Here is a 19,502-nt window from a genome sequence, read left to right as displayed (position 1 = left end):
GTGGGGCAGGAAGGCAGAGCAGACAAAATCTGGCATACTTAGAAAAAGAAAAAAAAAAAAAAAGCAGTTTTACATATATCTGTGTTGCTGCTTGGAAAATGTCCCAAATGGTCTAATTCCTGGTTCGAAAATGCCCCATTTATAGTTCAGCCTTGTGCAGAACTTTTGCCAGGGAGATAAATCAGGCGGCAAGCAAGGCTAGTGCCTCTTCTACACTTTTCCCCAATCTGCTTCATGCTTCATTGGTCACACGAGTTATTAGGCTTATTCAGTACCCAAAAAGTAACTTCTCATTTTTCACTGCTTAAATTTGCTCCCTTCCCTTTAATGTCTGACTGGCTTAGCCCGTGCCTTGTAAAATATGTCCCAATAAACTAAGGAAGGAGAAAAGTAAAACTCATGTAAGATTGGTGGCCGATGTTTTATAAACATTGCTGAGCTTCTACGGGGGAAAAGAAAAGACAGAAGAAACACTGGAATGAAAACCCATTATAAACACCGAGTAAGCAGTAAAGCTACAAGAACTGAGAAATAATAAAAAGTAATCAATACCAGATGGTCATTCTTAGAAGAGAAATTGAAAAGTAAAAACAATTTAAAAACTAGTATAAATCAACTTTTTTTTAACTAGATTTAAAGATATGAATGCATAAATATATACATGTCCTGAAGATTTCCCACATGGCATATTTCTGACTTACCTCCCCTATTCACAACACAATACAAATTATGCCTTGAATATGAAAAACAAATGCATAGCTGTAAAAATCCTAAACAGCTCATAAGGAAAATCATGTTCTCTTTGCTCTTCATTCTTTTTCAAGTTTTTACCTAGTGGGATTGAAGCTGTCCCCTGCTACAGTGAGCATAAAACAACTGAGAGGAGCCTGGCTTTTCTGCTTTAAATGTGACCAGAGAAAAGAGGCTCCTGTTAGAAAAAGGGCAAATCTTCCTCTGATTTACACACATTAAACAGACCTAGCTGAAGGCAAAACCAGGATCTTTTAATTTCTGTTTATTCGGTAAAGATACCTAGTAAATATGAGGTCTACAGAGATGCTTTAAAGGTACTTCAGTAGTCACCGTCTTTGGGTTTTACGTGCCCCATGGCTTCATTGAATTGTGCCTTCTTAAGCCAAAGCTTTCTCAAGATATGGCTTACAGTTACGGAGCTGGTATGTTCTTCATCTCCAACACTACAGACACTGAAGCCACGTTACGTCAGAGATGTCTCACTCCAATACATTTGATGCATCAAAAGAATTGCTGGATTAGATGCCATTTAAATGTCAGTTCAGCCTGTTTCCATCGTCCATAAAATAAAAGCCATTTCAGATAAATCTTTATCCCATATGCACGAAGACAACCACAAATTAATTCAAGACATAGTGAATCTGGTACATGTATCAAATAGATGTCTTAAGTCTAGCACGTGGTGCAGAGGCCTTATATCTGCACTTGTAGAAGCATAATTTAGCCATCATTATTTTTCAGGTTCTCTGCATAGAATTCTGAGAATAATTTTCAAAAGTGATGAACAGTATTCTGTAAATCAGGCACTTTTGATGTATTTTTGTAACTGTCCAAATGACTCGTATGCTTACAAAACTGTCCACTTTTTCTTTTAGCAATAAGAAGCAGTCACAGACTAGGGAAGATAAAGGTTTATGGTGACAGGTGACTTCCTGCACAAAAAGATTAAAGATAAGAGCTAAAAGGCACTGCATTTCTGAATCACAAATCTAAATGTAAATGAAAAAATGTTTGGGGGCTAATGTGAAAAAAAAAAAGGAATCTATGGAAGGGCCATTAAAATAATATCTGATTTTGAAGCAAAATTTAATTCAAGTCCTGAGCACTTCTAAGCTTTTAAAGCTGACAAGAATCAGGGACTTTCATATGCCACCATTTTGTATATGTAAGCAACTGAAATACTTGGCATAGCACAGCACAGAAGAAAGCACTATAAAAGTAATTATACGTTTGGATGTGTAAATGGAAACGATGCTTTAATAAGAACATTTGAACATATGATTAGATGTTCTGGTCTTTCAACTAGATTTGTCTATCTGAAGCATTTGATGGCTTTTCATCCAATTATTGAACAAATATGATAGCTAACGACAAGTTATTACAACATATCATTTTTATGTTGCATCCATCCATTGTATCTCTAAGGTGCCTATTACTGTTCTGCTTAAGTGCCAGTCCCATTCCGAATTGCCTCCATCCATGTAATTATACCACGACAATCAAAGCAAGAGGCTAATTGAATGGGTCTTGCAAATACCTTCTTCACAGCTCTCGCCCTTGTATCCTGGGTTGCAGATGCAGGTCCCCATGATGCACGTGCCGTGGTTGTTGCAGGTGACGTCGATGCACTGGTTCGTGGGGACATCACATTCTGCTCCTTTCCAGCCACTGTGGCACAGGCACCTCCCTTTCATGTACTGCCCGTTTCCACTGCACAGCACTGGGCAGGATGCTGGGGAAAGACGATGAAAATCACATTAAAAACCAACTGTACACAACTCTCACTTCATAAAAGAGCATAAGAATCCAGCATGGGATTTATAATCTTCTTATACACTCTTCAGTGGGGTATGTTATTCTTTTCTTTGCCAAAACCAATTCTTTTACGGGCACGACACCCAGCTGTTAACTGTATTCTCTGATGGATGTTTAAAACAAACAAACAGTGCTCTTGAGTTAGGACATCTCTTTGCTTTGTGTCTCCGATACTTTATTTCACTAACTAAGCTCAGACCTTTCTTGTATTCTGACTTTCCAGTGCACTGGTGTCTTTTTTCAGCTGCACCACTGACCTTAAATTGCTTATCTCTATCCCTGACCCGCTGCCAGACTTCATACTTTCCTTGACATGGCCTCTGCTGCGGACCTTAGCTGTACACAAATCACTCCCCTGTTTTGCTGTGGTAATTCTCAGCTGTATGGTTTTCAGTTACTTTGCTCTGAGTCCAGAATGCCACGTTGATTCTCTTCTCCTGATTTAGTTCAAGTCATACCATCAGCTGGATCTCCAGCCCCCTCCTATGACCTCTGCTGGTCTCCATTCATCAGCAGACACAATGCAAATCTGGCCTCTAGTCTTCCCAAGCACCCTGGAACAAAAGTTCTCTGATTATATCCCCTGATCTTTATACTGGTTTATAAAAGATCTTTTAATTCTCTTTGTTTCCAACTAAGTTGGCTGTTTTTGAAGAAAACCAGCTACAGGATTTCTTCACAGGACCCCGAGTGGCTGGTGGTGTCCCTGTGGTGCCAGCCCTGCTCCAGCAGGGCCACCCCGAGCAGGGGGCCCAGCCCCACGTCCAGGCGGCTGCTGGAGATCCCCAAGGAGGAGCCCCCAGCCCCTCTCTGGGCAGCCTGTGCCAGGGCTCCGGCACCCGCCCAGCCCAGCAGTGCTTCCTGAGGGGCAGAGGGCACCTCCTGGGCTCCAGGCTGGGCCCGGGGCCTCTCGTAAGAATTTCTGCCCATTGCCTCTTCTTCCCTGTGATCAAGAGAAGACGACAAAATCAAGCTGTGGCATGGCAGACCCCAGAAATGAGCTAGCTCTAGAAAATGCCAGGCAGAGTAGGATGAAAGATACAGAGCAGGCTCCCCAGGGAAGGAAAAGGATCAGCTGCAGTTCTCTAAGCTTCCTTCTGCTCCTCTCTGAAGATGCTTTCTCCCTTTTCCATTCTCCACAGCTGCCAACTTTGGCTCCCTTTGTCCTTTGTTCTGATTTTTCCAAGGAAGCTGCTGATTTCTGTCCCTCAAAAGCAATACCTTCCTGCTCACTATCCCTTGAAATTTCTTCTTGCTTAAGTCCTGTTTCTCTTCAATTGCATCCAGTGAAACTCACCTGCAAAAACGTATACCCAACTCACATTTCTCTCCTTCACTGTTGAGCATCATCTTAGATCCTTAGGTGAGAGCAGCTGGGCTTGTCATCTGCCCCTCACAAAGGCAATTAATGAACATTTTTATGCAGGATAAATGTGAAAGGACTATTCTAGTCTGCTGCTTAATTCACCTGCGTTAGGCATGCAATTAATACAATGCAACTCTTCTGCTTTGTTCCTGACTGAGCACATGCAGAAAGAGCTATTAACGTGGTTAACGGAAACATTCCTCTCTTTTCTTACCACCTTTTAACGCAGTAACTGCACAATGCCCATTCTGTCTTGTTTTCATTTATTGTTACAGACGAGTCTGAGGCTTACAGAACTACAGCACGCTCAACACAAAGCATTACCAGCTCTGACTGTTAAACTGGCCTGACGTGCAATGAATGATATTTGCCTGATTGAAATAAAAGAAGTTCAGAAGAAAAAGGAATTTGGCAGCTGTTATTACGAAGGAGCTCTCCGTTCACCTTAAAGAAAGCATATTGTAGTGGTGTGTTTCGAGTGCATCATTTGCAAGGAGATAGCTACCTATACAATGTAACACATAAATTGTTTAAGATACACTGTGTTGAATATATGGTTCACAGCAAACTCACTCTGTAATTCCACTTTTCATCTAGGCTGATGGAATTTTCCACCCCCCCCGTCTCAAATTTCAAACGCTCAGTAGAGGAGCCTGCTCTTTCAAGGCACCAGGAGAGGACAGTTTGTAGCTTTTTTTTTCAACAAGAAGAGTAATTGCCTTTAACCAGTGAGAGGCTGCTGAAAAAGACTTACATATTTTCTGACAGGACAGCTGATCACTCGGTACAAGATCAGATAAATTGCTGGTCATCTGCAATAAGACTGGTATTCCACAGAGCAGTCTATGGAGAACACCTCCAGCACAACCTGGGAAGTGCTGTTGCAAATGTCAAGGCAATGGCAAGACCTCCTTTGCAGCACACCATAATAAACAAAGACAAAAGAGGTTTCTGGATATTTTTTTTTCCACTGCTACTCGTGCAGCTCTTTTCTCCATGTAATGATATGTAATTAATTTGACCATTCAGATTCCGTTCCAACAAGTGCTATCTAAGATGCCCAAATTATAGTAATTCTCTGGTGTGATTGTGGTAGCTACAGCCCAAATGCACACCGCTTTTCTTGTAAACTTTGGTATCACAGAGGAAAATTATTCATTTATTTGTTTGTTTGTTTTACTTTGTAGACTTGAAAAACACCTTCTGCGTGTTCAAGAAGATCTTCAAAGGGCCCGTGAGCACATTGCTGGGGATTTGTTCACATTTATGTGGTTTAAAATAATTGGTTAATGACACATTAATAATTAGCCATCACTAAAAACTGAAAGGTTGTCTGTTCCACAGTTTCCCACTCATTTGGGGGGTGAATAACAAGGTGAAATGAACACCCAGGAGATCTGGGACCTACAAATCCTGGGGCAGGCAGAGACCTGCTTGTCTGAGAATTACTGCTCCATACAGCAACCTGTATAGGGTTGCAGACAGATCCTGTTGTGGCTGTGCACATGCTGCAGTTGCTGCCCTCTGAGGCATTTGTAGGTCAAAAGCAGCATCTTAGATTCCCTCGAAAACCAAGAGGAAGCCAACACTGGGGCCCTCGTATCTCACAGCCGTGGCAAGTGCTCATTTAAGAAGCCCGCTGGGTGGAAGTGCACGCACAAACAGCATTTGGACACTCCGTGAATTAATCTGTCTCCATAAAGGCAGACAGTAATCTGCGATCTGAACCCAGACGATTTTGAACCAAAAGGCTGACTCCAGTGAGAGGTGTTCGTATCAGCCAGGGTAAGCAGCCTTGTGAAATGGGAGATACTCGTGCGGCTCGGCTGAGAGCCTGAGAAAACCTCGGTGCGTAACCCGTGAAGGGAGGCGAGCTCCCCTGAAAGAGCCTTCAGACCCAAAGTTTAAATATTCTGCCTGGTGATGGAGGAGCTTTGCCTTCTGCCCTGGCTCTGCAGCGAGCCGTGGGGGAACGAACCCCGAACTTCTGCCCCCAGCTCAAGTCAGGAGGCGTGGGAGATGGAAAAACTCCTTTTGTCTCCGGCTCGACGGATTTGAAAAGGAGCTCGGAAACTCACGCCAAGCGTAACCTGAGTCAGCAACAAGTCTGACACGGCAGCTCTCGGGGACGCAGCCGGCCCCATTCATCTTAGCGGGGCTGTGAACCCTGAGACACCTCTGGGGTTCAGCCCGGACCACACCGCATGGGGATGTGGCCGGCCTTATCTCTTGGCTGGGCTGCAGGATGGGACCCAAAGCCTGGCGCACGCTCAGCAGGGCTCAGCTGGAGGGGGAGAGGACGTGGGGTTGGACAGAGTTTGGCTCCCTCCCTTGGGAAGGAGCCCAGCCTGCTTCCCAGACACAGCAACGGGCTGGGGTGAAGGCCTGACCTTCTTCTGCCTTCGCAAAGCTCCTTGTGTGGGCACTGACTTCATGCGTTACCTCCCTCCCCCCAGCCCCAATTAATAAATCTGCACTTTGTTGAGCAGTTGCAGCCAAAAAAGACACTGAAAAGTTTGAAACACCGCATTCCGGCATTTTCCACGTGCAACGATTTGATTTCTCTGCCTGAAACATGTTCTTACTAAAACTACTTCATTTTTTTTTTCAAATGTTTAACTAACCTAAAAATTTCAGGTCAAATGAAAATCCTTCCAAAGCGATTTACTAAAAAAATGCTTTTCGCTTGAGCAGAAAAAAAAATGTACGCTATTGTTTGCTGGGGCAGGCAGCAAACCAAAAGCAGGCATCCCAAGATTTCCACTTGGGGCCAGAGCATCCAGCTCTGCCTGCCATTGCTCCACTGCAGCCCTGCTGGGTGCTGGCCACCAGTCGTAGCTGAGGCAGACCTGCAAGCCTTGCAGCAATGGAACAGGTACTTACGTTTTCTCTAAGCAGTGCCTTAAAATAAAATATCGGCACGCAACGATGGAGGGGTCTGCTGAACAAACAGCAAAGCCACGTTTTTAAGTCGTGTCTTCTAAAGTCGCTCCCAGGATGAAAAGCCCCAGTGTGACATTTTGCCTGTCCACGCACAGCTAGGGGGTTGGGTTGACGCTACGAGCACAGCAATCACGACAAGTAAGAACCAAACCTGCAGATCCAACTCGTTCCCATCCTTCTGCAGCATACCCAGGCTGGATGAGGTGAGCTTTGCAGGGGGCACGGGCACAAATACGACTTCCACAAAGAAAAGCATTAATAGAAGGGGAGGAGGGAAGAGTTAACCAGGTATAAATTCCTACCTCTGCCACAGTCAGGGCCTAGAAAGCCAAGGAAGCAATGGCAGGTCCCAGACACGCAGTCTCCATTCCCGTAGCAATTACTGGGGCAATTATCCACTGATTCTAGAAAAGAGAAGAGAATTCAGATTATTTCTTTTGGCAAGAAAACACCTCTGAGTTTGGGAGGGCTTTGGGTGCCAGGAGAGCTGAAACCTCGAAGCAATCGCTGCACTTGGGACTAAAAGCATTAGTCATGAGCTCCACTAATGGGAGCTCATCCATTTACAGCAACAAATGGCTCAACCTTAACGCGTTAGCGTGGAGTGACTGCAAATCCTACGACTGATATCGCAGCTGCTCAGGCTTTGTCCTCACTCCGTACCTGAAAGCTTGTCTTCCTTCTTATTTTTCTGGGCCCTTTCCCTCGTTGAATTTATTGGAGAGAAGCGATGCATGCAGTTCCCATGGCAGAACACACTTTTTGGGGCGATTTTGTTGACTTGGGTAAGTGAACTTGGGGCATTTATTAGCACCTAACAGAACTGATCTACGATAGAAACGTTTCCCTATGAAATTCACTGATCACAGGCACTTGGTGAGCTCTGTCTGCCTGCTGTCGATGGGTTATTTCTAACTGTAAGTCTTCTGGTTTGTTCTGCAATATTATACAAACAGCCCAAAGTGCTGGGGCTAACATTATATCCTGGTGGAACAGGAATGGGGCTACTCCACACTTTCTTCTTTTTTAGTTATCATCTTAAATTCCCTGACTTTGGCAAAAACACTGGCTATTCATCTTTCCAGGAAAGTTAACAGGTAAGCAAAACGGTATCCAGCACTTTTATCTTATTTTGAGGACAGTTCAGAACACTGGGGCTAAAACTGATCTTTCATAAAAGAGGAACACAATTTGGTAAACATTACTTCTCAAAAACGGAATGAAAACCATTTTATTTTCTTGACTAAACTGTGAGCAAAGATTGAGTAAATACGAGTGGGGCTCGGAAAGATGATGGAATACCATGGTTCATTCCACACTATTATTTCTCATTTTCTCCGAGGGAGATGCATATCTGATTAAAACTGGATTCAGTTATACAGGAGGGACGCCAGTGGTACATCTGTCACGGAGCGGGGTGGAAATCTTGGCCATGTGAATAATGACTGCACTTTCATAGGCATACTTCACCAGGCCCGGTGATAGCAGAGATATTTGTAAACTTCCTATGGGTGTAAGTGAGGAGAAACAGCTGCGGCAGAGATGTGCAGATTAGTTTCTAATCAGCAATGAAAGGGAGCCTGTTGCTGAATGGCTGCTCGCTGAACACCGCAGGTTTCTGAAGGACATTTTAGAGGACGTGGTGTAATTTAATCACCCAAAAAGGGCAACAGCAGTTTTAAATAATAAAAACAGTTTCAAGCGGTTACGTTTTAGGTCTTGGCAGAAGACTTTGCCCAAGCAGACAGCTCCATGCAGCACGGAAGGTACAAGATGTGCTGTCAGTTTTCTAACACTTCACTTAGGCAGATATTCGCCGTATGGGGCATGGAAATACAATCACAGCGTGCAGTCAGCACTTGGGGATTGATCTGCCATACTTATTCCAATCAAACAGCAGCCACATTTCTGAGAACAAATAGCAACTCAAAACTTGCGCGTTTTTGCTGATATTCAAGTATAGGATCTCTCATTTAATGGCAGGTATAAACACCAATCTATCCTGTAAATGAAAAGTTAGTATTAGCCTGTACATGGATGAGCTTCAGAACTCTGTGATAACAAATAACATTTATGCAATAGAACTAAAAAACATAGAAACACCTGAAAAGCAACGTGGCATCAGACATGACAGGTGCTGCAAAGCGTAACAATGCACCACATCAGCTAAAGGAAGTCTTTGTTACTGGAAATAATATTTTGCATTTACAGGGTGGTTCGGCTGATGTACCTGTGATGCCTACACCAGGACAAGACTCAGTACGCCGATCAGATGTACACTATATGGGGAACCAAATGACTCTCACTCACTGTACTGGTGAGGTATAATGGGATCTAAAAGCTCCGAATGACCACGTAGCACATCTATGTTTAGGTAACCAAACTTCCCTGACTCTTAGGGTGAATCCATTTGATGAACTTCACTCCTGCGGTGCTCCCTCTCCTCCCCTGACTAATTCAGACGTAGATATCGTCATCGTAGGCATCTGCATTTGGTCAGATCCATCCACAGTGACCAACACTAATGCTTTACAAAAAATACTCACATATATTTGCTCATCTGGCACTTTATTTTGCAAAACCGCAACGGTACGCGCACAATCATGTCTCCGCAGTCCTTGATTTCCCCGGCTGCTCTTCGTAAGCGTGCCCTAACTTCATCATAACACAACGTGGGCCACCCAAAAGGAATATAAAGGCAGCTGAAAGAAAGCCGTTGTACCTTCTTCACCGAAGCACCCTGGGAACTTTTAATTGTGCCCTGACCACTCGACGCTATTAATGATAGAGGAGGCTTTTAAAAACCCTTCATCCTACTTCTGTGCCTTCTCTGATGCTGCACATTTTTCTAATATAGCTAAAAGTAACATTTCCAATGTGCTCTAATTTTGCGTTCACTCGCATTGCCCTGGAATAACCCGACTGACAGAGACAAGATGAAGTGAAGAGGAAAAGAAATTCTCCCTCTCCTGTGGCTGGAGCCACTTACCAGTTTCTAGCAGTTAAGGAAACAAACTTGCCTGGTGTGATTCAGGGCAATTAAGGTCTCCGCACACTCCCCAAAGTTCTTCGCTGCTGAGAATAAACTCTGAAAAGTGATGAGGATGCATGCAGTATATTCCTGTCCCAAAGCTGCTACAACACGGCTCAAAAAGTTATTTCCATAAAGGAAGCATTAAAATGAACGTGCTTTTTTTTTTCTCACTAACTCCAGAACTAATGAGAACAAACAAGGCTTGTGAGCAACAAGTCTGAGAGTTGTCTGTGTGTTTCTGAGCACGGTGCTATTTATATTCTTAGGTACGATCACAGATCGGAATTTCTTTTTCCTTTGAGCATTGCACGCATTAGTAAATCATACTCACTTAAGACCCGATAAAAACCTCCGTCTTCAACCCAAGACTGAATTCAGTTTCAGTGGTTACAGACTGCACCCATTTGAGAGCTGACTTGCTTTTTCTGGCCCCTCTGAAATGTGCACACACAAGCACACGTGCATGTACACGGCTCTCATACCTACCTTCCAAATTAAACAGGACATTATGGGTGGCTTGGCAAGAGGAAACTAGGGAGTCGAGATGGGGGAACGCAAAAAATCAAGCACAAAGAACCGAATGGAAAAATTTGCACATCTGTTGCAGATGCAAGGACTTAGCGAAAATATTATTTAAAGTGGCTTAGATGATAAACAAAACCAAACTTAAATTTCAGGGAGCCCCCAAGTTAGTGGCACAAAACTACTACCTGAAAACACATTTATCTTTAAGTATGGCCACAGTCAACATTGCTGCAGATGTGAATAACTGCCGATCAATAAATAAAACCAAGTCACTGCAGGTACCGCCAGGTTCTAGTTTCCATTCTACATCTTATTCTGCAACCTATTACACATATTATACGGATATTTTCCAATTTATACAGAATTCCATGCGGTATTTTATGAATGGTGCCATGGGAATTGCATTAGAGAATCACGGCAACTATTTGCTTTGTTTTGTTTTGAACAGTTAAAGTTCACGGTGAGACCACGGACAATTCTTTCCTAGAAAGACACACACAAGCTTTCTGTTGGGTTCCAAACCTCTGAAGTGATCTGATTGCCACCAGCTGGGTGAGGGCAAAGATTATTAATTGGAAGGCCAGCCGTGCGTGATGCTCTCATATGGTTTTGCTAGAGTGGCCAAAGAGAAGAAGATTGAAAATGCAGCTTCCAAGCCACCTTCCAAACCTCCTGAAAACAAACAACTCACCATGGGGACAGATGAGCAAAACTCGAGATGGTGTGGCCTCAAATGGAGATTTCAGAAGCTTAAGTATGGAAGTAATTGCCCTGCCAGCTTCAAAATCTAATCAGCAACTGAAAAAACAAGTCATTTCCTGAGTAAATACTGTAAACACGCAGATATCCACTGGGAGAAGGAGTAATGACATGAGACGCACTGCCTGCAGACCTGCACGGTCTTGGTCTGGAGAACAGCACAGGAATGCATCATCTGAGGTATTCCCTGTCCTCGTCCAGCCTTCCTCACCCAGGAGAATACATACAAAATGCTTCTGCATTACCAAAAAGGAGAGAGGGAAAACGTTTGCTAAGAGTGAAACCTAGACATCGCCAAGAGCAAAGCTCTTCTTCTGAAGGACTCTAAGGTGCTCCCCACCCAAGGGCTTTAATTATCAAAGCAGAGAAGAAACCAGACGATGGTTTGGAACAAACCGGCATACACCATGTTAACTTATTCTTTGTTTTTTTGCCATTTTCTCTGGGGACATTTTTGGTCCAAGTACTCTCGCAGCTGGTAGATTTTGAAGGAAACTTGGCTAAATCTTTGTCTCATTGCTTGTTTCCCTTGTGCAATCACCACTTAGCCTGTGAGAAGCTACGAACTGGCACGATCCTGCCCGTACCCATAACAGAGACTTCACACTACGCTATCTGTCATTTAAGGATATCACTAAGCTCAACAGGAAATTGCTAATTGTTACCATTCCCATTGTTTTCAGGCTGGCAATCCGAGGCACAGACAAATAACGCCATTTGCTTGAGATCACCAACTGACTCGTGCCAGCGACGGAGCTCCCAGGCTAATGGTGTGCTCAGGGGACCATTTGCTGCTGACAAAAAGCCCTGCGAAAGCCAACTCTGCTGTGGTGAGCTCTATAAAGACGTTCGTCTGGCTTGCAATTATCTACCCGACTTAACTTTATTCAGATGAACTGCAATAAACGCACGAAGACGACAGACAAATTATTAGACTCTTGATGGACTTCTCTCTTAGGTACTTACCGTGCTTGTCGGTCAGTGGTACGGATACTTTAGCAGCATATCCGCCTTATTTATTTACTATGCAACGTTCAACTTAATAGCTTGTTTCTGAATCTTCGGGCCAGAGGCCAAGGCAGATGTTTGCCTGACACCAAATCCTATTAGAGGCTGCAGTAACACAATTGTGTGTTAAAGCTAAATATTTTATAGCCTACACTTGCCACCAAGCATCATCATTCCCTCGGCATTTAGAGGCAACTATCTATTGGCAAAGAAAAAATAGTTATCTAGCTGGCAATTGAAGACGGTAGCTTTCCTGGGAGTTAATAAGCGCCAGGACAGCTTTCTAAGAACTGATTAAATGCCATTCAGGGCAGTGCGGTTGTACGAATTCAGATGTAACCACTTCCTTCGATAACCTCAAGGAGCTGGTCTGAACAGCGTTTGGTGTCAAAACCTGGTAGGAACAGCACTGAAGTGTAAAAAAATTACACTTCAACGAATCAGCGTTAATAAAAGTATCTGGTGCAAAGAATATGAAACTTGCTTTTCTGATGAGAATATTACATATGAGAAGTGAGATGCAAAGAAAACAGCATTTGTTTATTTATTTATTTTTAATATTTAGGTATCCTCATTGTTTGGTCTCTTCAGCTAATAGTCTACACCTCTACACAAGAAGTGCCCTCAAAATCTTTTGATTTGTGCTCGTGAGAAGATAAATGAAGCTGTTGAGCCTGGAGACAATTGCTCTATCTACCAAAACCCAGGGAGATACTTCACATATACTGGTTGGTGTAATAAAGGCTTTCCTTATAAACTTCAACTTTCTGTACACACAGGTGCATTAATTAAAAATGTAAGTAAATTAAATGAAAAACAATTTCTGGACAAATACATAAAGGATTATCGTTCACTGTATCAAATAAATAGATATATTTACTGCCATACAGAAGGAATTTGTTCCTGACTGCCTATTCTTTGCCCAGTTATCTTCCCTCAGCTACAGAAGACACATTGCAATGAAGGTGGAGCAGGGCAGCAGGTAATTAAACTCCACGGCACATATCTAACCTTGAAATCCCCTGTGTGAGCCTCATCAACGCAAAGGGGCCATCAGGAGTGCACGGCATCCCTCTCACCTGACATGAATTACGTGTCATGGGAGGGTGAAGGGACTCCACATTACTTCACCTTATTTTGTGCTGCTGCACCACATACTATTTTTCTTAGATCTAGTGCTCGTCCAGGATAAAGCTGTCACCTACAAGCTCATCGCTATGTGTCTCCTTCACAAAAATCCTCCCTGTCACTGCCCTGACTGTATTAGCAGTAATTTTTAATAGGAAGTCAGGCAGTATAACATGAAAGGCAAAGAAGATTCTGAAGCTCCGCGAACACAAGCCAGCATTTAATTTACTTCCCAGTTGCAGAGCTTGCAGTCTTGTTTATTTTTCAAAGAAATGATGCTACTCGATTGAATTTCACTGCAGGGTAGTAGGATTCTGAGCTTAGAGAACTGTCACCTGCTCTTGTAATTGTGATAACAATGCCGAGAGAGACGTGGAGGTGAGAGGGGATAAAACAGGCTTCTGATATCTGAAACATCAGACTTGACATTTTGAGCCAAAAAAAAAAAAAAAAAAAAAAGAAGAAGAAAAAAAAAAAGGCTCTGGAAACAAAGGAAATGTGAAAATGCTGGGTCCAGCATGCTCTTGCTCCTCCTCTTCCTTTCTGGGATGAAGTTTGAAACGACTGATTCCTTCTTACGGTACATCCTCACCTGCTGAGATTTCGATTTCTCTGCTTCATTTGTGTTTTATAAGGCTTTTACATTTCTAGCTCAAGTAATCCACACCTGGCAGCCAGGGATGTGAAAGTCTTGACAGCATCATGGAAACTCAGTCATTATTTCTGAGTGCTCTTTCACAGTTTCCTCTTCTGCAGGGCACCTAGCGCGATGCTGATACTGCTAATGCCACTTGATGTTGTGCCAGATTTTGATTTTTTTTTTTCTTTTTCTGAAGGCTGGGAGGTCTGTTTTAATTAAGGATCCATGCATATAGCCCTGTTTTGCTCTCGGATCCCAATGGAACGCTAACCTTCACATACAGGTATCAGGATGCTAAATTAGGAAGAGGGCAACAGGCAGAGAGCTCTTCTGAACAACTCCTTAAGTCACTTCCGACTCTGGAAAGTCAGAGTGAAGTAAAATGGTCATAGTATCCAACTGCGTGTCATCCTCCCCCAGCTATTTACCCATAAGAACTTAACATAAAATAAAAATAATAATAAAAAGCCATTTCTAATGGCAGATATACATCCCCATCACTCTACTGACAGCATGTACCTGCTCCAGCAGCTGCTCCAGAGTCTGAATCATTGTAAAAGGTGATGGCAAAGCACAAAAATTTTGGCCTTCAGCATCAGTTTGGGGTGCTTATCGAAACCATCAAGACCTGCTGAGTTTGCCAAATTCCACAGTACCTCATGTGAGCCCAATTTCCCTTGAGATATCTGCACTTGTGCTTCCAGGCCTGGCTCGAGATATCTATCCAGGTACTCAAATGGCTCTCACCACAATAACATCAGTCATTCTCTCACTACTTCAAGCACATTCGACTCCAAACCCAGCTGGAAATACTACAAAAACAGCTTTGTGTGCACTATTTTTGAACTTCTGTTCCACAGAAACTGGGACCAAATGGGAACAGTTTGGGGAGTAAATAACGAGGACAACAAGCCCACTTGTTTCAGAAGCCTGTGACACATTTGGTCTGAATTTGGTTTGTGTTTGAGGGAGAGCTTTATCTCACTGCCTCATTCCTTTCTCTTACTGCTTCCTTTTTAAGAAATCTCTCCAGTGCAAAATACCTTATAATCTACAGCTATCAGATGGTTGAAAGCATAAGGTGTAATGGGATTTCAAAAGCACCAGGGCACTGCTTTATGTATACTACCATTTAAGTTAATGGTAAAACCTCCTTTGACTTCGCTGGGACCAGAACGGGGGCACCTTTTAGAAAACCCTGCTAATGTATTTCTGCTCTTCACAGGGATATACAGGGAACACTTTTCTTCCCTGAGAATGTGAGCAATGCTAAAAGCCTGAAAGGGGCTATGAAATACAGTTCTTAAGGAATCTTACGTTGGCTATCTGAAAAAAAATCCTTCTGTTCTACGTCGCTTGAAATGTGATCGCAGCTTAGAAGTGAGTTGGGAAAATTTTCAACGAATGATTCTAAACAGAGCAGCCCTTGGACTGAAGCCTTCTTCCTCCTCCTTCTAAGATGCACCTTAAAAGCATGATAACCCTTTAGCCTCAGGAACCACGACACATTACAAGGCTGGGGAGATCCCGAAAGACATCTCGTGAATGTTCTTTTTCTGCGCTGCTTTTCTTCTTTGCAGCTGGAGTATTTTTAAACCTGAATTTCACTCCTGTAAATGAAACCCTCATATCCCCAGTTTGCCCAAGGGACTGCAAGGAATTTTTTTGTTCCTTCCCACTCTCATAAATTGTTACAAACTAATACAGGAAACAACAATTATTCAGCCTTCAGGGCTCAACTTCTGGAGCTGCGCTGGCAAGCGGGAAGTTACTTTGCGTTCAGTACATTACGATTCCTGCTCTTGCAGCTTGGGGCAAGGCTAAAGCTGGCCTTCAGTTTAATTTTAAACGATGGTGCAAGTTAGCGTACTCTAGGGAAAAGGAGGCAATCCATTCCTGCATACACACAAGGAGGACCTCCAGTGTGAACTCATTTGGTCAAACAAATGCCATGAAACTGTGGCGATGTTATCATTTTGGGTGCGTTAAAAGACTAAGTTTCATTTTACATGAAGTCTTTAGCAAATATATCCAGCCTGATTGATAAATCAGGATGCAGTAGCTGGAATGACTGATACCTGCGGTTCCAATATGCTGCAAAAAGGTAGGTGTCTGGTGCTGTGGCCATACCCGAAAATACGATGCCTGATCTCTAGCTGCTGCTACAGAAGGGCCTGAGTCTCGCCCAGGCTTTATGTTGGACATACCCCTCCTCGCAGGGATGCCCTCGACTCCTTGCATTGAGCTCTCCGTGGTCTGAGATCAAGGCCAGAGAAAAAGCAGAACTCCTGGCTCCACGTCTGCCTCTAGCCGACTGGCTGCACAAGCTTGGTCAAATCACGTTCCTTCTCAGAGCCTCCAGCAAGCCTCCGAGACAGAAATCAGTTTAGCATAATTTATATAACTCTTTCTCAGACTGTTGCAGCTCTTAGATAAGGCAAGCAGTCGCACATCTAATACACAGAACAGCCGTAATCATTTTAGAAGTCAACATATGCCAGGAGTTACTGCACAGACTGTGTCCTTCTCATCCCCCTGGGCCCCGTGTGGAAGGGGAGACTGGGCTGGTAACTCCTGCGGTGCCGAGCTCGTTGGCTTCTGTTCTCTCACGTGGTCAATTAAAGGCCTGCATGTAAATACGATTAAATACAGCCTTTGGAAAAGCAAGGCTTAAAATAGTCGGTTGTTCTAGCACAGAAAGGGTTCCCCTTGTGTTCGCCAAAGTGGACGTGTAACTCCCACCACCTCATTTCTGTGCTTTAGCAGGGGAGCGTTCATGGAAAGAAAAGTCTGCGCGGAGCTGCTCAGTAATCCGACGCAGGAATAAAACAAGCTGTGCTTACATTAGCTTGCAGTCTGGGGTGCACGGACAGAGCTATATACAAAACTGCAGAAACGAAAACCATATGCACTGCTTTGCACGTTTCTCCAGAAACCCTCCGATAGCGCTGTACGTCGTGTCATTAAGGCAGAATTGTGCTGCTCTGAAAAAATGAACTGAAAGAAAGGGACAGAAATAACAGAAGGAAAGAGAAAGGCTTTAACTTCGGTATTAAATAAGCCTTTTCTTGACCCCAAAACCGAAGTAATTACCCCAATCGATAAATCTTTTGTACAAGCTCTGTTGGATCAAGAGAACTTGCCGGCCTGCAAGCAGCATGCTGATGGGCAAGTTCAAGGCTACCGGGCCATGTAAGTGCAGATGTAGGCAAAGCTTTTCAGAAAGACAAACCTACCTTTGCTTCTCTACTATTTTGAAGCATAATCAAAAAAAAAAAAAAAATCTGGATCATTAGAGTTATTCAGACATCTAACTTCTACTGAAATGAATACACACTGGCATCCAAGCAATTTCTACAAACGTGGCTTAATCTCCTTTGTACAACCATATTAATGCAAATATCTGTCTGCTTGTCTCTCAATTTTTCCCACCCAAATTATCACTTGTAATCATTAGATCTATTGAAAGAGGAGTGTTCCTATACAAACCATTTCTTTACAAAGAAGGAAACAAGAAAAAGCTCAAGTGTACTGTTAAATGAGTGATTCTATCTCTGCTTTAAAGCTAAGCTAACTTTCTTTACACATTGCAATTTTATGCTGCTAGCTTTTTCTTGCAGGACATCAATGAAGAGATATGCTGTATATGGAAAGAGCAGTGGCAGAAGATTTCACAGCCAAGTATCTGACCTTTCCAGGCTTCTTATTATTTAATTATCTTTGAGATGTGTCCCTAATTTCTCTTTTATTAGAGATGCCTTAAGTCTTCAGCAGAAAAATCCTGAAATAATAATTTTGCCTGCCATTATAACTTGGGAAGCAGGGTAATTATGTAAGAATTGTTTTAGACACTTGCAGGGAGAAAAAGGTCACCACAAATAACATCTAGATTTGAAATGATTGGTCTGACTTCAGGTTTCTTGGAAGTGCTCCGGCTCCAGCAGAAGCAGGCAGAAAGCAGCAGGTAACATTTGGGGAACTGTGTGCCACGGGATCAGGCACAAACGTTACTGACTGAAGCTGAAGGGGATTTAGGATCTGGGAGAAATGCTTGATCTGCTGACAGTCACACGCAAAGGCAGTCAGGGAGATAAACTCCAATACCAGGACATCCTCCTCCTCTCGGCTCACTTCATCTGGAAATGAGATTGCTAATCAATTTTGGGGATGGAGACAGAGGTGAAAAGATTTAGGGTGCACTGATAAGGTTATCATTGGCTTCTAGCTGCTGAGGTTTTGAGGGTCTTATCACTATCCATTTAAAAACATCATCAGTGTTCAACTGAGAACTGCAAACAAAACCCTCTGGCCACGGGGATTACACACTAATGCGAAAAGTTTCACCACCCCACAGCCCTCCTTTGGTTTCCAGATCAAGGCTCAGGCTCTGGTTGTTTTTATTAAGCTCTCTACAGATTAATTTTGCACATCAGCCTGAAGGAAGAAGTAAAATCTCACCCACCACACTACTGCACTTGTCTGGAGAGGGGAATTCCTGCAGCTCCTAAAAAGCTCAGATGGAGGGAGCTCGCCCAGCCCTACCTAGCCGGCTGGGCTGGGTTTGACTGTGCTGGAGAAGGCGATCTCCTGTCTTCTCACCATTGTCCTGCATGGACCAACTCACCTTTCCCCGAAGGACCTTGTGCCCCGTGGCCAGGTGGAAGGCGCCTTGCAGTGCTGCAGCATAACCTGAAGCTATTCTGCAAATTAATGGAAGGTTTCAGCCGAGCGGAGCTGTCAGCCTAACATCATTCGTGAGATCAAATTCACAAGGAAGAAAAACTAAGGAGACTCACAGCCTGGCAGGGACTCATAAACACCTTTATTGCCTCCTAGCTGAACTGAGGGAGCGTGTACAGTTTCTACCCGAGACCTACAAGCTTTACCACGCTCAGAGAAGCTGGGTAAAAGTTAATTGAAGCCAAACATCAGGAAAGAAAGCACCAATAAAAGGGGGTGGTGGTCACGGGAGAGTAATCAAAAACGGCACTGACCATCTGGGCGTCTGTCAAGAGAGGGCTTAGCAATGGGACACAGCCATCTGAGTGTCTGTCAAGTAATGGGACACAGAGAGCCAAAGGCAAAAAACTATTTGCAGAGCGTGCAAAGCCCTGTTGCTATTTGGCATGCAAAGCTCTGTTGTTATTTTGCAGGAGAGAGATTAGTAACATTAAAAATGAAGTTGTGATATTCTTCCCTGCCACGGTTCTTATATGGCACTGTGTATATATATATATATTTTTTTTTTTTTCTTCTGTGCAAAGCAAACAGAAGGAAAGGGTTTTGAGTCTGGGACAGAACAGGCTATTAAATAGCTCTAGAGGGTTACCACAAGGTGGAAATGCTCAGAAGTGCCTCTGTGAAACAGGGGATGGAGTAAGGTGACCCGATTCATGCAGTAGAGGAGAACACCACCTGTAGTAACTTCCAGAGCACTTCCAGGGAGCAGCTGGAGACCCATTAACAATTAGAGGTCCTGATTCAGCTCAAGCACTTGCGACACTTTTGGCATGTGCCAACTCTTTTGCTGG

The 19,502-nt window shown here is 43.5% G+C and overlaps 1 protein-coding gene across 19 annotated transcripts in view; it reads right to left on the bottom strand.

Annotated features, from left to right (window-relative positions):
- TENM4 (teneurin transmembrane protein 4) overlaps positions 1 to 19,502 on the bottom strand; it is a 1,678,763-nt gene that overhangs the window by 148,213 nt on the left and 1,511,048 nt on the right. For all 19 annotated transcript variants that reach the window (XM_066989940.1, XM_066989945.1, XM_066989941.1 and 16 more), the window contains 2 exons: positions 7,180 to 7,281; positions 2,291 to 2,485 (listed from right to left, as the gene is read on the bottom strand). In XM_066989940.1, coding sequence (XP_066846041.1) covers positions 2,291 to 2,485; positions 7,180 to 7,281 — 297 coding nt within the window. The remainder of the gene's footprint in view (positions 1 to 2,290; positions 2,486 to 7,179; positions 7,282 to 19,502) is intronic.

Source organism: Anser cygnoides, chromosome 1, assembly GCF_040182565.1.
Source record: "Anser cygnoides isolate HZ-2024a breed goose chromosome 1, Taihu_goose_T2T_genome, whole genome shotgun sequence".
Lineage (NCBI taxonomy): Eukaryota > Metazoa > Chordata > Aves > Anseriformes > Anatidae > Anser > Anser cygnoides.
Note: the sequence above shows the minus strand (reverse complement) of the source record. Positions and strands in the feature narration are given on the sequence as shown.